General features: G+C 42.3%; 2 protein-coding genes across 6 annotated transcripts in view; one reads left to right on the forward strand and one right to left on the reverse strand.

Moving 5' to 3' along the window:
- Nucleotides 1-1661: 1661 nt before the first annotated feature.
- On the reverse strand, nucleotides 1662-21455 carry LOC125458212 (microfibrillar-associated protein 3-like). 5 transcript variants are annotated; one of them, XM_048543255.2, is made up of 5 exons: nucleotides 20944-21455; nucleotides 12221-12277; nucleotides 10989-11018; nucleotides 9626-10106; nucleotides 1662-4055 (listed from the first exon to the last, which is right to left on the reverse strand). In XM_048543255.2, the coding sequence occupies exons 4-5, from the start codon at nucleotides 9927-9929 to the stop codon at nucleotides 3256-3258; spliced, it is 1104 nt and encodes a 367-aa protein (XP_048399212.1). In that variant the 5' UTR covers nucleotides 9930-10106; nucleotides 10989-11018; nucleotides 12221-12277; nucleotides 20944-21455; the 3' UTR covers nucleotides 1662-3255. The 5 variants fall into 5 exon arrangements, with proteins under 5 accessions (XP_048399212.1, XP_048399210.1, XP_048399215.1 ...); XM_048543253.2 differs by having other exon boundaries at nucleotides 12179-12277; XM_048543258.2 differs by lacking the exon at nucleotides 10989-11018.
- The window catches only part of fam114a2 (family with sequence similarity 114 member A2), a 31090-nt gene continuing 30775 nt past the window's right edge, over nucleotides 21156-21470 (forward strand). Inside the window, exon 1 of the mRNA XM_048543250.2 lies at nucleotides 21156-21269. The gene's annotated coding sequence lies outside the window, so the exon portion shown is untranslated. The remainder of the gene's footprint in view (nucleotides 21270-21470) is intronic.

Here is a 21470-nt window from a genome sequence, read left to right on the forward strand (position 1 = left end):
TCTGGTTCTGGACCCTCCCACAAAGGGAAACAAAACTCTCCATATGTATTCTGTCAAGTCACACAAGAATCTAATTTTTACTCACCTTTATTTAAGCACTTTACAACTATGTGGGCTGAATATTTAAGTTCAAAACCTTCAGACTTTAACTTCTACTCCATTTTATTTCCTTCTACAATGCAGGCTTAGTTTTTTTTCTCCCAAATTTTGCTTTTGGATGGTCACATCATTGACATCTTTTGTTTATTTACATCACCGATTGCCACACCCTTTCAACTGGCACCACCATGTTTTTTGTCATTTAATCTCACACACATTATCTCAGACCTTGCTTTTTGTTCTTTCTCCCTTCATTTGCTTGATTATATTTCTAAGTATCTTCAGTTAGAAGGCGATCAAACTGAAATGTTAATTCTATTTCTCTCTCCACTGGTGTTTCCTTGAATGGTGGGTATTTCTGGCATTTTCTGCTTTAGTTTCAGATTTCCTACACCTGCAGTTTTTCACATTTGGAAGGAACATACTTGTCTTTCACTCCCCCGGCAATGATCATAAACTATTCGGAGGAATAATAACTCCCTTTTTATTATTTTTAAATGTTAAATTCCTATAGAATGTATTGGAAAATTATGTCAAGCTATTGACTTATAATTGCTTTACTAACATTATGAAGCAAAAAATGTTATGGTAAGGACATCTCAGGTATAATTATTGGAATTGTCATTAGTCTGAAAGTTTACAGGACATATTTACTCACACAGACAAATCTGACTGGGCCTACGTATCTTCCAAAATTAGGGAAGAACAATTGTCTCATATCTATGGTGTAGTCTGTTACGCAAGTATTATGGGTCAGAAATCAGACCTTGAAGTATATACAACTGTTAATAATGATACATTCCTTATGCCACTGACATATTCATGTACTGACCTGTCATAGCCAAGTGTGCAGACTTTCATCAAGAGCTATTCTTGATTATCGTGGCCCAAGGGAAAAGGGAAAGGAGAAATTGTAATAGCAGTAACGGGTATAGTATGACAACAGCTGTGCAGGAATCTCAAGGGAATAATTGGTAACTCTCAAGTAATTCCAGGTAGAAGACTGAACAAGCACAAACAGCAGAGGGTCAATGGAACAAAGTCATATTTTCTACCCAAAGGGCAATGAGTAAAAGGAAGAATCACCATAGACCTCCTGGACTATAGTCTGGTCTTTCATTAGAGAGGGGTCAGTGGGGTTAATGTTAGGGGTCATCATGCCTCAGTGAGAAGAGAGGTTTCACAAGAAGGATCCTTCAGTGTAACCTCAGCTGGTGTGGGAATTTAAACCACGAAGTTGACACCACTCTAAACTGCAAACTAGCTGTTCAGCTGACTCTGCTATTTAACAAACCCTCTAACATAATTTTCAATTTTATTTTGTAAACTACTAGTTTAAAACTTTATTATATTCATTGTTGCATGTGCTAAATAAAGTCAAAATTATTACAAATGCAGCAAAGAGTAACTGAATAAACCATATGTAAATAGGGTTACACGCCAGTAAAGTATGAAAATAAATACAATTTTGCACAAATTGACATATAAACTCCATTAGATGCTTCACCTTTGATAGCGGATGTGTTTAACTAACTAGATAAATTCACATTGGCAAAATGGAATGTATATGGGAGAAATTATTTAATGTACCAAACTGCAAAACAATTTCAGCATCAGTTATGAACAACTTTTACTTCATAGAAAGCTGTATCACAGAATGACAGTTGAAATTGCAACTTTAAAGAATATTTATTTTAGCTACAAAAGTGTATACATGACTAACATTTCCAAACTGCTGAAGATGGAAAAATAGATCCATGAAATTTAAGTTATATTAGCCATCATTTAAAGATTAAAAGAACATTTCAGTGAAATGAAGGGAAATAAAATGTGAAATGCTGTGAGCAGTCTTGAAGACTGCTGCTGGTTGTTGAATTAATCTGTGCTACTATGAATTTAAACATCATTTACATACATGGAAGAACATGAAATATAACTAAGCTGACTGAAGAAATAAAAATAATAATGTTTACCTGTCAAAAAGGTAAAGTGAAAATGGATGGAGGTATTGAGTCAATCTATTTATGCAGTTTACTGAATATTCAATTTAAAGCACCACTGCATTTGTACAAGATTTCTCCAACTTTGTAACAAATCACTCCGAAGTACAATTGAGAAAGTGTATAAGTGGTAAAGTAAGACTTATTATTTCATCAAAGATTTGATTCAGGAGCTGCTAGACTAAAGTGTTTGGATTGGCAGACAAATGCGAGCAAGAGGAATAAAGTGTGCAGAAACAGTTGCATGTACTATGTAGAAAATAATTAATTCAATATACCAATTACTTAAGGACACATCAGAAGAGAACCATGCACTTGAACATACAATAAATTCAGGCAAAAATCCTTCCAAACCTCACTGTAGCAAAACAGACATTGTGAAATGCATGTTAAAATATACTTTTGAAGACCGAAAAGAAACAGCGCTGCTAATCTTTTTTGGTATTTCAAAAACAATAGTGTGCAACTGTAACCAGGAAGGGTAAACCTTACCATGTGGATCTTCTGGACAATCATGGGCTTACATTACTTTTTTCAAGTCTGCAGCGTATGATTTGGTGGGTTGGGATTGCTAGGGAAATAATGAACCACAGCATAAATACTTGGTTTAAACTACACTGGGCAGGTCCTGTCCTCAAGGCTGGTCTGAATCTCAGAGGACTGCAAAAGTGGCTAGAAAATCATGAGATTTTAGGTATTTTCCTTACGATTAAAACTTTAAGTTTATTATGATGCTTATCAATAACATATGCACCAAGTATGTTAATTTCAATGAGATTGCAATGTATTGGTGACTTACCACTACACAACAACCCTCTCATTTTCATAAATGCAGTCAAATCATCTTTACATCTATTAAATAAGAGCACGATTCTCAAACAACAACTACTTAACGATGATAAAAAGGTTTACTCATACCTTGCATCTTCTAGATACAAACAGCTATTAACCTCTTCAGCAGCAGTCTACAAGTGACAAACTACACACATATTTCTATTAAAAGTAACATTACGTTGACAATTACATACAATTCTGCTGTGGGTTGAATATAATTGCCTTCTGGTCCATTTATAACATGTCAGCAAACCAGTTTTAGGTTTGCCTCTGCACACTGAACATTTCCTTCATAATCGATATGAAAGATACCTTACACAATCTATATATGGCTTTCATACACTACACCATCTGGTTTGCTTTTTTGTATCTTGGGTAAGTTCTCTTCACTACTTTCAAGTTGACTGCTTCCTTGAGATAGTGTGTCAATGCTCTGTTTTTCCGATTGAGAATGTACTGAAACTTGAACTGCAATCTCTTGGCATTCCTCATGTGCATATGAGTCATCTGATTCACCTGCAGGTGAACTGCTGCGTTGTATTTCAGTATCAATAGTGTAAATATCGTCAGTGCCCCTAACTGTCTGTCCTTCTTTATTTTCTTCATTCGTGGCCTGTTCTGCATCTTCCATCCATACAGCTTCAATAATATCCTCTACAAATGCTCTACAGTTCAAGATAAGAGGTGGTAGAGGAACACTTCGAGCAAGTTCTTCAATGTACCTGGCAAACTCCATGGTCTTGAACTGAGTTACTTTGGCTAGTTCAAGCGTCTTTGCAGATGTAATGATAGGAATGCGCTTTGCAATTTCAAATGCCTTTTGCAATTTTTCTGCTCCTTCCATCTTAAAGAAATCATTGATAGCTTTTTCAGTTTTCCTCAGATGACTGCTCATCATGCAGAGGCGAGTGATGTTCAATATCATAACAATTGTGAAAGCAATGAGGCAAACGATCATATAATAAACACCCATGTCACCGGTGGTGAAGACAACACGCAGGGTGACTGTATAATTTAAGGTTCCATGAGAGTTTGTTGAGACGCATGTATAACGACCTCGATCGGCAAACGTAATTCTGGTGATGTTTAGCTCTCCACTGTCCAAAATAAGCCATTTTCCATCTGTACAATAAAGAGAAGGAAATCAGAATTTGTAGGGGTACATTTATCGAAGGATTAAGACAATAACAGAAATAATTTCATTCCACATTTTATAGACCTAGCAATAAGATTTAATTTTTCGACAATATTTATTAAGGGTTAAAGAGAGTGATTATTGACAAATTCACAGAAAAATATATAGAGACTGCACTTGGGATACCAGCAATGTTTCTTACTGATAATGGACGAGAGTTTGCCAATGAGCGGTTCAGAAACATGGAAGCAAACAAAAACATCATGGTTATGAATAACATTGCTGAAAGTCTTTTCAGCAAGTACTCGGTGAAAGATGTCTGCATTTATGAAATAAAACATTTTCACTGATCAACCAGACTGCAAGAAGACAACCACTGAAGAATGGGTGGTTCACGCATTGAATTTATTCTACATGGCTGGAGGTTATAATCCCAGTCAATTAGACTATGGCCAATGAATTGCCTTCTGTTATGTGTGATAATCCTCCTACTTTAGAATCAATTCAATTTCAAACACTTTAAATGCTTTACTTGCAGGGAGACAGGCTGAGCTCTTGCAAAATTCATGAAAATGCATAATGTATTTAAAAAAAAGATCATAAGGAGTGGAAAAGTGTTGGTAAGGTACTAGATCATCATTGGAAAATGACAGTATAACAAAAGAAGGTACAAAGCAAGCACAAAGCCTGGGCAGTCAATCAAGTATCTGGGTACTCGGGCTACACCAGATGCAGGTTGTGGATTGTTAGGAGTTTTTGTTTTTAAAAATCGATACGTGACAAACTAATCTTGCAGCATGGATTGGTACCTGGGACTTCGATGTTGTGGCCATCTCGGAGACATGGATAGAGCAAGGATAGGAATGGTTGTTGTAGGTTCCAGGGTTTAGATGTTTCAGTAAGACCAGAGAAGATGGTAAAAGAGGGGGAGGTGTGGCATTATTAGTCAAGGACAGTATTACGGTGGCAGAAAGCATGTTTGATGAAGACTCGTCTACTGAGGTAGCAACGGGCTGAGGTGAGAAACAGGAGAGGAGAGGTCACCGTGTTGGGAGTTTTCTATAGGCCTCCGAGAAGTTCCAGAGATGTAGACGAAAGGATTGCTAAGATGATTCTGGATAGGAGCGATGATGTTGTTATGGGAGACCTTAACTTTCCAAATATTGACTGGAAATGCAATAGGTCAAGTACGTTAGATGGTTTAGTTTTTGTCCAATGTGTGCAGGAGAGTTTCCTGACACAGTATGTGGATAAGCCAACAAGAGGTGAGGCCACTTTGGATTTGGTTCTGGGTAATGGACCAGGCCAGGTGTTAAATTTGGAGGGAGGTGTGCACTTCGGTGAAAGTGACCACAGTTCAGTTACGTTTACTTTAGCGATGGAAAGGGATTGGTATATACTGCAGGGCAACAGTTATAGCTGGGAGAAAGGCAATTATGAGGCGATTAGGCAAGAATTAGGATGCATAGGAGGGAGAAGGAAACTGCAGGGGTTGGGCGCAATTGAAGTGTGGAGCTTGTTCAAGGAAGAGCTAATGTGTGTCCTTGATAAGGATGTATCTTTCAGGCAGGGAGGGGGAAGTGGTCAAGCCAGGGAACCGTGGTTTACTAAAGAAATTGAAACTCTTGTCAAGAGGAAGAGGGAGGCTTACGTAAAGATGAGGCGTGAAGGCTCAGTTCGGGCGCTTGAGAATTACAAGTTACCCAGTAAGGACCTAAAGAGAGAGCTAAGAAGAGCCAGGAGGGGACATGAGAAGTCTTTGGCAAGTAGGATCAAGGAAAACCCTAAAGCTTTCTACACATATGTCAGGACTAAAAGAATGACTAGAGTAAGATTACGGCCAGTCAAAGACAGTGCTGGGAAGTTGTGCGTGGAGTCCGAAGAGATAGGAGGGACACTAAATGAATATTTTTTGTCAGTATTCACACAGGAAAAAGACAATATTGTTGAGGAGAATACTGAGATACAGGCTAATTGACTAGATGGGATTGAGGTCCACAAGGACGAGGTGTTAGCAATTCTTGAAGGTGTGAAAATAGATAAGACTCCTGGGCCGGATGAGATATATCCTAGGATTCTCTGGGAAGCTAGGGAGGAGATTGCAGACCTTTTGGCTTTGATCTTTATGTTGTCATTATGTTCAGGAACAGTGTCAGAAGACTGGAGGGTAGCAAATGTTGTCTCCTTGTTCAAGAAGGGCAGGAGGGGCAACCCTGGTAATTACAGACCAGTGAGCCTTACTTCGGTTGTGGGTAAAGTGTTGGAAAGTATTATAAATGATAGGTTTTGTAATCATCTAGAAAAGAATAATTTGATTAGGGATAGTCAACACGTTTTTGTGAAGGGTAGGTTGTGCCTCACAAACCTTACTGAGTTCTTTGAGAAGGTGACCAACAGGTAGATGTGGGTAAAGCGGTTGATGTGGTGTATATGGATTTTAGTAAAGTGTTTGATAAGGTTCCCCAAGGTAGGCTATTGCATAAAATACAGTCATGGGATTGAGGGTGATTTAGCGGTTTGGATCAAAAATTAGCTAGTTGGAAGAAGTCAGAGGGTGGTGGTTGATGGGAAATGTTCATCCTGGAGTTCAGTCACTAGTGGTGTACCGCAAGGATCTATTTTGGGGCCACTGCTGTTTGTCATTTTTATAAATGACCTGGATGAGGGCATAGAAGGATGGGTTAGTAAGTTTGCAGATGACACTAAAGTTGTGGATAGTGTGGAAGAATGTTGCAGGTTACAGAGGGATATAGGTAAGCTGCAGAGATGGGCTGAGAGGTGGTAAATGGAGTTTAATGCGGAAAAGTGTGAGGTGATTCACTTTGGAAGGAGTAACAGGAATACAGAGTACTGGGCTAATGGTAAGATTCTTGGTAGTGTGGATGAGCAGAGAGATCTCGGTGTCCATGTACATGAGCATAGATCCCTGAAAGTTGCCACCCAGGTTGATAGGGTTGTTAAGAAGGCGTATGGTTGTTAGGTTTTATTCACAGAGGGATCAAGTTTCGGAGCCATGAGGTCATGTTGCAGCTGTCAAAACTCTGGTGCGGCCACACTTGGAGTATTGCGTACAACTCTGGTCGCCGCATTATCGGAAGGATGTGGAAGCGCTGGAAAGGGTGCAGAGGACATTTACCAGGATGTTGCCTGGTATGGAGGTAAGGTCTTATGAGGAAAGGCTGAGGGACTCGGGGCTGTTTTCATTAGAGAGAAGGCGGCTAAGGGGTGACCTAATAGAGACATAAAAGATGATCAGGGGATTAGATAGGGTGGACAGTGAGAGCCTTTTTCCTCGGATGGAGATGGCTAGCATGAGGGGACTTGGCTTTAAATTGAGGGGTGATAGATATAGGACAGATCTCAGAGGTAGGTTCTTTACTCAGAGAGTAGTAAGGGCGTGGAATGCCCTGCTTGCAACAGTAGTAGACTCACCAAGTTTAAGGGCATTCAAATGGTCACTGGATAAACAAAATAACGGAATAGTGTAGCTTAGATGGGCTTCAGTTTGGTTTCACAGTTCGATGCAACATCGAGGGCCGAAGGGCCTGGACTGTGCTGTAGTGTTCTATGTTCTAATCTTCTTGACTGGTCTTCAACTGAAGTTGGATTCATTATATTTCTTGAGTAAGAATGAGAAATTTATCTTTTAGCTTAGGAAACTAAGAAAATTATAAGGACGCTAATGTATTTTGGCTATTGAAACACTGGCTCTGGAATTCTATTTGTCAAAACATTTAACTATGGATTTGCCAAAGATAGTGCAGATGATTGTACCACAATGAATAATGTCTCTTCTTTTTCCTTGTTATCAGCTTCACATTTCCTTCAATTATCCATTTACTGCTTATAGACAATATTTGGATTCCCTTTTACATCACCCATTAAAATGAAACATGTACTTATATGTAACTTTCCACAACAAGAAATCCCAAAGTATTGGACAGCAATAAGGCTCCTTGAAGCATAGTCACTGCTATAATGTAGGATATATATTGAGCATAGCAAGCTCCAACAAACAGCTAAAATTGCACTCTAGCCTGTTATCTGTAAAGGGAGACATCTGGAGGTGTACACCCCTCTCAGTACTGCACTGGACTGTCAGCTTTTATAGTCAGGTCCTAAACTGGAACCCAGAAGCTTGACACAGAGACGAGAGTGTTACCAACTTAATCTCAACAGACACTGAATCTAACTGTTGTTAGTCTATGCTCATACTTTCTTTTTGCCCTCATATTCTGTCTTTCATTCTCCTCTGCACATTTTGTACTGCATTCATGAGGTGATGCATCTTAAAATACTTATGTCCTCAAATATTTCCCAAAGGATCATCCACTAATGTATCACTATAATATTATGCAATAACTTGCCCACAATTAAATTTTGTCACTTGATGCTCTCTGCAAAATATGAATTTATGAAAATATTCTTTCGCCCTTCAGTGGCAGAAAATGACACTGTTAAGATAAAGTTTATTCTGCCAATCCAGAACATTTGCACCATACAAATGCCAGGAAAAGTCCATTTCAACAAGAGAGAGTAGGAATCCATTGCCCTGAGACATTCAATGTCATCATTATCACTGAATCCCTCACTATTTTAATTCTGAGGGCACCACTGACCAGAAACTGAACTAGATGAGCCACCTAAATACCAGTGAATACAAAAGCAGGGCAGAAGCTTGGGATTCTGCAAAGAGTAATTCACCCCCTGCCTCCCAAATGTCTGTCCATTATTTACAAGGCACATAAAGAGCATAATGGAATACTCTTCATTTGCCAAGATAGAGTTAACTCCAACTACAATAACCTCAACTCATTCGGGGCAAATCAGCCCATTAGATTAGCAACCCATGCACTAATTTCGACATTCACTTCCTTTCCCACCGATGCACAGTGATAGCAATGTACAAGTTGTGCTGCAGTAACTCAGTAAGGCTCCTCTGACAGCACCTTCCAAACATGCAACCTCCACCACCTAGAAGCATAAGGGCAGCAGATGGATGGAAACACTATCACCTGCAAGTTTCATTCCACCTTGACTTGAAAGTGTGTCTTTTCTCCTTCACTGTTACTGGGTCAAAAACCTTGGACTCACATTCTAAAATCCCCTAGGACAAGAACAGCTCAAGAAGGCAACTCATCATGACTACCCGCTCCAGAGCAATTAGGAGCGAGCAATAAACATTGACCTAGCCTACTACATCCACATTCCATTCACAAAAGACCTTAAGCCAATCTTCCCAAACTCAATTCCAATTTGAAACTTATCCAAAAAGGATTTTCTACCTTTATTAGTACAGATGCAGCTTCACCAGTAGTTGCAAAACTGACATAAACACCAATACTGCCGATGCATCTACAACTGAAATTATGTTACCATTATAAAAACTGACATCTACACTTTAAGGACAAAACTCATTTTAAGATATCATTTTTCAAATAACAGAAGTTCTTATTATTATCCAATTTGTACATTTTTAAACTGAGCATATTATGTAATTGTTCAGGAAAAAAAGTGCTTAATCATTTGTTGTTGAGAAATCTAAACTTCACATTACCTAGTTCTCCTGTTTCCTCCAAGAGATCTCCCTTTGAGTTGTACCACAGTACACTGCGCAACTGGCTGCTGTTCACATTGCAGTCAATTAATACACTGGTTCCTTCTTTCACTATTATGTCATGATGTGCTGGTAGGCTTGAAAGATGATGTGATCCTGCATTTGCTGTAGAAATGGTCCTTTCCGTACTGACATAACTGTGATTTGTACTATTATATAATGCGCTAACAAGTGTACAGCAGTTGAAAACCAAACTTAGTGTTAAACCTGAGTGCTTCATGGAAAAGAATGAAATTTTCAGCATTTACAATGGGCAAGTCTAAGTACTGTGGAAATCTCAAGCAAATCCAATGCAATGTAATTTAAGCTTCAAGTGTAAATACAGCTTTCCAAAAATCAATTCATTAAGCTGTCCAGTTCTGTGGTATTCACGTCGAGTCCTGATCAGGTTCTCACATGTCGGTCCAAGCTCAACAAAAACCTGGAATTATAAAAACAGAAATCCATGAACACAAATTCATGACAGAGTCTTTTCATTAGCTAATCATAAAGTAATTTACTCAAGTTCAATAACATGACAATCTTTTACAAATCAGGTCAAAATAATAAAGGACAATCACTGTAAAATTGCTTTCTGTTACAAATGAGGATGGATGAATCGCTCACAAAGTATGTTAAGGAAAGTTCGCAAGGAAAATTTAAAACTAAATTTTTTAAAGTATTTGCATTCATGCTTGCGTTTTGCCAGTTTACTTTTTTTTAAAAAAAGATGAGCAAAACACTACCTGATGCTATAAGACAATATAAAGTAGCAGCTACATAAATAATAAATTAAAATCTGAAGAAAAAGCAATTACAATTACATAGCGTTAGAGAGACTTATGATCTCAATAATACTAGTTTCAATAATACAGACAGGTTAGTATTTAACTGATAACAATATCCTAAAAAATTTCTTTTCACACTACAAACAGGAGTGAGAGCAAAAGAGGAAGGTTGTGCTCGTTAGAGTCTGAAGGAGTTACGCAGAGCCGTATCCTGGGTTCAACCATCTTCAGCTGCTTCTGTGACATTCCCTCTGTCGCAAATTCGGAAGTGGATTGGTCATTGACGGATGTACACCATTCAGTCTCATCCACTGCTCTTCAGATAATAAAGCATTCCATGACAATATATAGTAATACCTGGACAACATTCAGGCTGTGCAGATAGCTGGTTAGAAATATTTATGCCCAACAAATTTCAGGCATTGACCTTGCATCATCATCCTGGGATTTACAGCTGCCAGAAGTTTAATGTCAACCATCCATTCATTTATTGTGACTACAAAATGAAGCTGGATATTCTGTGGCAAGTGACTTACCAGCTGTCCTTCCCAAAGTCTGTCCAACATCTACAAGACACAAGTCATCAGTGTGATGGGTTACTCTCTAAGTCCAGATGATGTAGCTCCAGTAACATTCAAGAAGCTCATTCACCCTTAAGGATAATACAGCCTCCTTGATTGGCAGGCGAGCCAGCACTAAACTTAAAACATTCACTCCCTCCACTACCTGTGCATCATTACTCAGTCTGTATCACTTAAACATTGCACTGCAGGAACATGTCAAACCCATGAACTCTACAAAAACAGAAGTTGCTGAAAAAGCTCAGCAGGTCTGGCAGCATCTGTGAAGAAAGATTAGAGTTAACGTTTTGGGTCTTCCTCAGAGCAAGGGTCACTTGACATTAGACGTTACTTCTAATTTGTCCTCACAGATGCTGCCAGACCTGCTGAGTTTTTCCAGCAACTTCTGGTTTTGTTCCTGATTTACAGCATCTGCAGTTCTTTTGGTTTCCATGAACTCTACCACCGATAATGACAAGAGCAGAGAGGTGCATATTTATCTCCAAGTCACACACAATCCTGGCTCGGAATTATATGGCTGTTCCGTCGATGTTGGGAAAATATTCTGGAAACTCCTTTTTAACAACAATATCAGAATGCATTCACCACATCGACTGCAAAAGTTCAAGGAGGTAGCTCACCACCACCTTCTGAAAGATAACACAGCAAAATCACAATAAGCCAATTCTGGATAAGTAGAAAATCCAGTTGTGTCAAAGTTGTCAGCTAATCACAATGGCAGAATGGGAAATCCAAAATGAGTATGCCTGAGATAGGCCAAAGTTCTTGACTACAGGTAATTACAGGTTGGCTGATCACTGGCAAATGATCATTAAGAAAATTACAGCAGTTAGGCCCGGCCAGCACATGAAAACACAGGCAAGCCTTCAGCAATGGCTGCAAAATGGTTGGAACAAGATTATTTTACTACCTTTTACCAGATTGCTCTTCAATGTTTAAAGGTGAATGTGTAGTGTTAACAAGTGAAGCAAAGTGTGGTCTGTGCCAACACAGATGGCACCAAAAAGCCGTATTGCTTTCCAAATGTCAAGACACTAGCCAGGGAAAATAAGGCTAACAAAACCATTTAAATGACCGTCAGCATTTTTGATTCAAGGATCAGAAAAATGCATAAAATATACTATACATAAAAGAAAGATCATCACCTTGATGACCTTGAAGAGTGTGATGAATACCAGTTCGCTCACCAGCCTGTTTTCCTAGAGGAAGCTGCAAACACTGCAGAGATGCTCCAGGATTTTGTGCTGCAACACGAAACAGAGAAAAGATGTTTCACTGCATTGGTAACACAGTGGACTCCATTGCACTTGACTGAAGACTGTGCACTTAGCAGAAAACTATTACAAAGGTTTCCCACAGCAAACATTGAATGTTTTTCAACACCTTTTACTGTATAAGCTCATTCTAAAATGTCAACAAATTGAAGAATAAAGGCTTTTTTGCTTATGTACTACGTCACATTTTCATTCCAGTTTGCTTGATATAAAGCATGCACGTAGACATATTGGATTAAATAAGGGCTTCCTTGGCTATCTCAAACTCCAAATTTGTGGGTGGACTTCCAGTAATTCAGATTTATTGGGATTTTACTGTACATGGTGGCCTTTACAGGGATACCCATATCCCACGAATTAATACAAAGAAATAATTTCCCTTGATGCTATAAATTAAATTTTTATTCATTCTGTAATACTATGGCTGGGTTACACATCAACTTTGGATTTACAGCAAAGCTTCAGGGCAAAGTTGGCGGGTACGCAAATAAGTGAACTAAATTCCCAATAAACTATAAATATAGCATTCTAACACGTTGCATGACACTATCATGTTGATTAACAGTTATGACAGTTTCTTTAAATTTCAATTAATTTGAGCCAAATCCAGTTTTTTTTTATGCATTTGGATTAAATACAACACAGAAACAGACTAACTAGTTCATCAAATCCGTGCAGGTATCTTTCTCTATCATCTGTTCATTCTGACTTTCCTCTCATTCTTTTACCAGTCTTTTTAAAATTTTTTTTTCTAGTGAACAAACACAAAGGATATGCAGTGTCTTTTACATCATGATACTCCAGTATTTCACCCTGAAAAACAGTCACTGCTGTTTTACAAGCAAGCTTGGAAACTAACAATGGCAGTGACAAACATCGGCACCCCAAAAGAACTCTGTGTTCTCATGCACCATAGTCCCTACCCAAAGCCAAATGAGGCCTGGACTTAATATTTTAGGTGAACAACATGGCAATAAAATATTTGCAAAGTTCTGCTTTACTTTACCATTGAATGCCTTAATTTTGTGCTTTTTCCACGGTCAGTGGAGCTATCATTTATCTCCTTTTTTAATGATTTATATCACATCATCCATATAACAACTACATGTTCTACTGAAAAAAAAACACTAACTTCTAAAATCTTTCTTTCCAATAACAACAACCCAGGAACCATACTGGCAAAATGTTAACGAATTGATGTGATACTTTATTACCAGGGCACCTAGGGATATAAACAAGGTTCAAATGACAGCCTTAAAATGTTGCACTAGTGAAACATCAATTTTGTTTCACAACCACAATTTCAAATATAAAAGCAAAAAATACATTTCTACTTTTTGTGCTGGCCATCTGTGCTGACATCAGTTGTGATCTGCAAATCTGCATGTTGAAGACCCTCCACTCTTTTCATCAATTTAAGGATTTTCCATGTACTTCCTTTACCATATAATAACTTGATATTTTCCACCTGCACTATAAAGATCACTTATCTGCACATCCCAATATGAACGCCAATTAAGTAGTTATTACAGTTTTGGTCTTCTTTCAACAATGGTTTAATTACCAGCCTCTCAAATTGCCCTGATCCCTTGCAATTCACCTACTGGCACATGACCACAGCAGGAATTATCTCCCTGGCACTTCACCCATCCCTGGAATTATCTAGATAACAAGGATGCCTATATCAGGCTCCTATTTATTGGCTACAGTTCTGTATAGAACACCATAATTCCAAACAAATTCATCTCTAAACTTCAAGACCTAGATCTCTGCTTCTCCCTCTGTAACTAGATCCTCGACTTCCTGACTGAGAGCCCACAATGAGGAAGAACAGGTGACATCACCTCCTCCACCACGATCCTCAGCACCAATGCCCAAAAGGCCGCGTACTCAGCCCCCTAATATTCCTTATACATTCACAACTGTGTGACCAAATTCCATCCAACTCCATTTACAAGTTTGCTGATGACACCACTATCATAGGTCAGATCTCAAACAACGATCAGTCAGAGTACAGGAAAGAGATTGACTGCTTAGCTTATGGTATAAAAAACAACAATCTCTCCAATGTCAGCAAAATGGAGGAGTTTGTCATTGATGTGAGTTTGCTCGCTGAGCTGGAAGGTTAGTTTTCAGACGTTTCGTCACCATTCTAGGTAACATCATCAGTGAGCCTCCGACAAAGCGCTGGTGTTATGTCCTGCTTTCTATTTGTCTGGTTAGGTTTCCTTGGGTTGGTGATGTCATTTCCTGCGTTGGTGATGTCATTTTCTTTTTCTCAGAGGATGGTAGATTGGCTCCAAATCAATGTGTTTGTTGATGGAGCTCCGGTTGGAATGCCATGCTTCTAGGAATTCTCATGCATGTCTCTGTTTGGCTTGTCCTAGGATGGATGTGTTGTCCCAATCAAAGTGGTGTCCTTCCTCATCTGTATGTAAGGATACGAGTGATAGTGGGTCATGTTGTTTTGGGCTAGTTTATGTTCATGTATCCTGGTGGCTAGCTTTCTGCCTGTTTGTCCAACGTAGTGTTTGTCACAGTTCTTGCAAGGTATTTTGTAGTTGACGTTCGTTTTGCTTGTTGTCTGTATAGGGTCTTTTAAGTTCATTAGCTGCTGTTTTAGTGTGTTGGTGGGTTTGTGGGCACATCCTAGGACAAGCCAAACAGAGACACGCATGAGAATTCCTAGAAGCATGGCATTCCAACCGGGACTCCATCAACAAACACATTGGCTCCAAATCAACCTACCATCCTCTGAGAAAAAGAACAGGCTCCCTCCGACACCCAGTCACATGCAGGCCCCCTGGAACTTCCAGGCGGGAAGGAGGAAACAGCGCGTCCCCAGCCTGACCCAGAGCCGGACTCTCCTGCCTCCATACCCCCGACAAAGGGATGCCACCCGGAAGGCAGCACGGATGGTTTCCTGAGCCTGGAGAGCGTCCAGCTGTTAGCCCGGGCAATGGGCATGAAGGGACAGATGGGGGGGCTGGACTTTGGACTTGGGGAGGGGACTGCGGTCACTGCCCACAATGGGGGTACGAGTTGCGAGCATTAACGTGCGCAGCGTCAAGTCCACTGCAAGATGTGTGTCCATGTTGGCCTACCTGACCACCATCAAGGCGGACCTCCTGTTTCTGCAGGAGTGCGGGATACTCCACCTCAGCAGGTACGGGAAATGGTCCGGCACCTGGACCTGTGGGCCTTCGATCTGGTCGGGGGGTAACGACTGTCGCTCCTCGGGCCTGGCTATTCTGCTGCGGGGGCGCAACTTCACCATCTCTCAAGTTCAGGAGGTGGTGGGGGCGCCTCCTAGTGGCTGACGTCACCTACAGGAATGCTCCCCTGAGGCTGATCAACGTGTACGCCCCAGTGGTACGGAGTGAGCGGTTGGCCGTCCTGCAGCGGCTTCCACCCCTGCTGGCTACGTCCAGGCCGGTCATCCTAGGCAGAGACTTCAACTGCATCATCGATGCAGATGGAAGATCCAGCGTGGGGACAGCGGGTGGGGGGAGTCAACTGGACGTCACGTCCAGATTCCTGATGGGCACGGTGAAGGACACCAAGCCACTTGACATATTCAGCACCTTTGCAGACGGAGCGCAGCGGAGGTACACCTGGTCGCGGCCAGATGGGTCTATTTGCTCAAGGATAGACTTCCTGTTTGTGTCACGGGCGTTCTCGGTCAGGTCTACCCACGTCGAGCCGGTGTTCTTCTCTGACCACTGCCTCCTGCTGGCCAACTGTCACTTACAGGATGACCAGCTGGCCGGCAAGGGGACGTGGAAGCTCAACACGACTCTGTTGACCCCAGAGAACGTCGAGGAGCTTAAGAGGGAGTACGCCAGTTGGAGAACCGTGAAACCCCTCTTTGAGTCTCCGGGCAACCGGTGGGAGACGGTGAAGGAGAACATCAAGAGGTTCTTTGTCCTCAAGGGTGTTCGGAAGGTGAGAGAGAGGCGGGGAAAGCTGTTGCGACTCCAGAAAAGGATGCAGAACCTGCTCCTTCTGCAGTTGACGAGGGTCGATGTCACGGAGGACCTCCGCGAGGTGAGGGGCCAGCAAGCATCGTTCTTCGCCGCGGAGGCCTCCAGAATAATCTTCCGGTCCAAGGTCCGCTCCGTGGAGCAGGACGAGACGTGCTCGCATTTCTTCTTTCAGAAGGTGCATTTCTTCTTTCAGAAGGTGCACAAAGAGAGCTCTGTGCTTAGCCGGCTGAAGGAGGACGACGGCTCGGTGACGTCGTCTCAGCCCGACATTCTGAGGATCAGTAGATCCTTCTACGACAGACTGTACGACACGAAGCCCACGGACAGCACAGCCTCCGAGTTGTTCCTGTCATCTATCACGGAGGTCTTAGACGACGGCGCGAGGGTGTGGCTGGACCGGCCGATATCCCTGGATGAGCTGACCAAAGCCCTCAAGTCCTTGGAGAGGAATAAGACTCCCAGGAGCGACGGCTTACCGGTCGAGCTGTATTCCACTCTGTGGGACCTGGTCGGCCATGACCTACTGGAGGTATACGATAGTGCGCTTTGGGCAGGGGAAATGTGCAAGTCCATGAGGAAGGGCAACATTTCCCCCTTCTTCTTGTAAATGAGGGTGGAGGGAAGAAATTAAGAATTGGCGTCCCATTTCACTATTGAACGTGGACTACAAAATCCTGGCCAAGGTCATAGCCAACCGGGTCAGGTCTGTCCTGGAGTTGGTGATTCACCCTGACCAAACCTGTGCTGTGCCGGGCAGGAAGATCGCTGAGAGCCTCGCGCTCATCAGGGATACGATCGCCTACGTGCAGGACAGGAGGGTGGACGCCTGCCTCGTCAGCCTGGACCAGGAGAAGGCCTTCGACAGGGTCTCTCATGCTTACGTGAGGGACATCCTCTCCAATTTGGGGTTCGGGGACGGCATCCGCAATGGGATCCAGCTGCTCTACACCAACATCGTTAGCGCAGTCTCGATCAACGGGTGGGGATCGGACAGTTTTCCCGTCAGATCTGGAGTCAGGCAGGGTTGCCCACTCTCTCCTGCCTTGTTCGTGTGCTGTGTGGAGCCCTTCGCCGCATCCATCAGGAAGGACGTGAGCCTGAAGGGCGTGACTATCCCAGGCAGCGGAGGCCTTCAGGTCAAGACCTCCCTGTACATGGACGACGTCACCGTCTTCTGCACCGATCGTCGGTCGGTCAGTAGGCTGTTGGACATCTGCGGCCAGTTTGAACTGGCCTCGGGTGCCAAAGTCAATAGGGGTAAAAGCGAGGTCATGTTCTTTGGGAACTGGGACGACCGCTCCTTCGTCCCCTTCACCGTCAGGACAGACTACCTGAAGGTGCTGGGTGTTTGGTTCGGTGGAGCTGAGGCGTGCACTAAGACTTGGGAGGAGCATATCACCAAACTGAAGCAGAAGTTGGGCAGGTGGACACTCTGGTCCCTCTCCATCACGGGTAAGAACCTGGTTGTCAGGTCCGAAGGGCTTCCGGTACTGTTGTATGTGGCGCAGGCCTGGCCTATTCCCTGGACCTGCGCCGCTGCGGTCACCCGGGCCATCTTGCACTTCATTTGGGGGTCAAGGATGGACCGGATCCGCAGGAACACCATGTACAAAGACCTGGAAAATGGGGGAACGGGCATACCAAACCCTGACGGTTACCTTTGTGTGCAGCTGCATCAAGCTGTGCGTGGATCCTCAGTACGCAAACACCAAGTGTCACTACTTACTGAGGTTCTACCTGTCCCCGGTGTTGCGAAGGATGGGCCTGGCCTCATTGCCACAAAACGCTCCGAGTAGTTGGACCATCCCGTACCACCTGTCCTTCGTGGAGAAATTTTTGAAAGGAAACACCTTTGACCACGAGGCCGTCAGGCAGTGGTCAGCACGTAGTATCCTCACAACCCTTCGGGAAAAGGAGAGGGTGGATCCCATCGTGTGGTTCCCCACGCAGATTGCCAAAGTCGTTTGGCAGAATGCCTCATCGCCAGAACTTTCAACCAAGCACAAGGACATTGCTTGGCTGGCGGTAAGAGGGGCTCTGTCAGTGAGATCCTTTATGCACGCCCAGAATCTCTGCGCCACCGCACGCTGCCCTCAAGGCGGCTGCGGGGGGGACGAGACTGTCGATCACCTCCTTCTGGAGTGTGCCTATGTGCAGGAGGTCTGGAGGGGGATGCAGTGGTATTTGTCGAGGTTCGTCCCGAGCAGCTCCGTGATGCGGGACTCCATGCTCTACGGGCTGTTTCCTGGGACGCACACCGAGACCAACATCAACTGCGCCTGGCGGACCATCGATGCAGTGAAAGACGCTCTTTGGTCTGCCCGCAACTTGCTGGTCTGCCAGCTGAAAGAACTGACCCCGAACGAGTGTTGCAGACTGGCGCACTCCAAGGTCCAGGACTATGTGCTGAGGGACGCGCTAAAGCTTGGGGCAGCCGCCGCCAAGGCGCGGTGGGGAAAGACCACCGTGTGAAACCCCTCGTCCAGAATGGAAAAAAGGGCCCTATCTGGTAACTGGGCCCAGCAGGCGCCTTCCCGAACTGGTCAGGGGACCAACGGGGACTGTGCAGGGTGACGACTGCCGGGGTATTTTCTTTGCTGTTTTTTCTTCTTTTTTTTTCCTTTAGTTGGTGTACGTACCCCCTGGGTAACCCAGAGCGGCTTGCATGACTACGTAAGTGTATAAATATGTTTTATTTTTTGTACATCTTATGAATAAAGTAATTTTTTTCAATAAATAAAAAATTGACGAAATGTCTGAAAACTAACCTTGCAGCTCAGCGAGCAAACTCACATCCAGAACCTCAACCTGAGCTACAAATCTTCTCAAAGCTCGCTAGTTTGTCATTGACTTCAGGAAGCAGAGTGGAAGTCATGCTCCTGCCTGCGTCAGTTGTGCTGAGGTGGAGATGATCACCAATCTGTCCTGGATCACCCACATTGACACAATGGTCCAGAAAGTGTAACAATGTCTGCAATTCTTCAGGTGGCTAATGAAATTTTACACGTTCACAGGCGCTCTTACCAATTTTTATAGATGCACCAGAGAAAACATCCTATCTGGACACATCACAGCATAGCACGGCAACTGCTCTTCCCAAGGCCGCAAGAAACCACAGAATCGTGAACGCAACCCACTCCACCATGCAAAACAGCGTTCTGTCTACTGACTCCATCTGTATTTCCCACTATCTCAGGAGAGCAACCAATATAATTAAAGACTTCTCCCACCCTCTTTTGTGAGGCAGAAGATATAAAAGTTTGAATACATGCACAAATAGATCCAAGAGCAGGTTCTTCCTTGCTGTTATCAGACTTTTGAACAGACCTCACAAACATTAATTCTGATCTCTCTCGCTGCACCTTCTCTATGGCTGTTACACTGTTGTTACACTGTATTCTGCACTATGTTCTGTTACCCTGATGCAATTTACATGGCACGATCTGCCTATATAGCATGTAAAAGAACACTTTTCACCATATCTTTGTACATGTAACAACAATAAATCTATCAACTGAGTTGCATGAGTAAAAGGCCACTTTAGAAACCTGTCACAATATTTTTCAGTGGAATACTAAGGGAGTGCAGCACTGATGAAGTTGTCTTCTGCTTAAGATATTAAGCAAAGTTACTCCTAACCATGGCCCTAATTTGAAAAAGAGCCAGTGAATTCTCAGTTTATAATCAACATTTATTCCTGCTATGGCTGGGACAGATTATCTAATTATTAACTCCTGGGTTTGTGGGACCTTGCAGTGAGCAAAATAACTGTTGCAGTTAAAAAGTTGTAATGCACACCAGGACATTGTGTTTGCTAAAGGTCCTCACTACATGTCTGATTTCTTGACATTCTATGACAATCTACAGACTCCAAGATTCAGATTTGGCAGGACTACAAAGTTGATGGCATTTTATATTATGTTTCTCAATTAATGAAATAAACAAGGTTGATTCCTTAACAAGCAGTATACTGAAAAACATATATACACACATTTAGTCTTTCACATTTTTGATCACATGTATACTCATCTGGATGATGATTGGGTTTATCAACAATGCAAAAATCTAACCATTTAGAAATATCAGCATAGTCTGTTCGATCCCAACAAAGTCATAACAACATTTATTGGCAGATTTTATTTTCAGCTAAATTATTCTAACTTCCTGTATTAATAAGCTTTCACTGGAACTTTGCATACTTAAAGTAATGAATACTCTTACCTCAAAACCGCCATTTTAATTTCAATCAGGAAAGGCTTACTTAGCCAAAATGTTGTTAAAAAGCTGAACTGGTTATTTCTGCAGCCATATAACCATTGCAATTGCAAGAAGCGTTTGTTAATCACATTAACATTTATGCAATCACATATACGTAGCAATAAAAGACCAATCCTTAAATTAATTTAATGCAAATTATGGGGACTAAAAGTCTGATATTAAACAAAACCAACGATTTGTGAACTGAAGTTCCCGTAGGCAATTCCAGGTATTGCACTAATAATGGTGGCCAAACCAAGGAATTCTACAGCCCTGGCGGTGAAACATGTTTACTCTATTTTACTTAACAGGAATTAATTATTATTATAGTACATCCAGACAACCGCAAAGCAAAATGAATTTGTGAATCGTTTTAGCTTCCTGCCAACTAACCTTCGCTTCCTTTGTTTTTCTTCTTCGCTGAAGTCAACAACTCACGCATGCGCTCTGAACGCGGCTATGAGTTCACTCATTCCCCCTCCCTCCAACTGTCAACAGATGGCGCTGTTTGGGGAGTAACTGCAGAGCGTCTGCACTGTACAGGGGCCACTCAAGCCAAAAACAAGATGTGTTGCTAATTTGAAATAAAAGCAGAACGTGCTGGAAAAACTCTGCAGTTCTGTCAGCGTTATATTTCACATCGGATAACGTTTTAGGAAGCCGATGCCTTTAAACATCTATATTTCCCCACGAGAGACTCATTCACGGACTTTCTTTTGGTGATGAAACGCAGCTATTACCTTACATTTGAATGAAAACCTATCTGCAGCGTGTGCCTACTGTTATTCCTGTGATGTCAGATTTAAAATACCATGTGTGCCGTGTTAAATTTACAATTCCCTTCTCGTGGAAAAAGCTGACAGTTAGGCGCGCGGCTAAACGGGTCTCGGGGAGGAGGGGGGAAAGGTGAAGTAGCGCTT

The sequence above is a fragment of the Stegostoma tigrinum genome, chromosome 13 (genome assembly GCF_030684315.1).
Source record: "Stegostoma tigrinum isolate sSteTig4 chromosome 13, sSteTig4.hap1, whole genome shotgun sequence".
Classification (NCBI taxonomy): domain Eukaryota; kingdom Metazoa; phylum Chordata; class Chondrichthyes; order Orectolobiformes; family Stegostomatidae; genus Stegostoma; species Stegostoma tigrinum.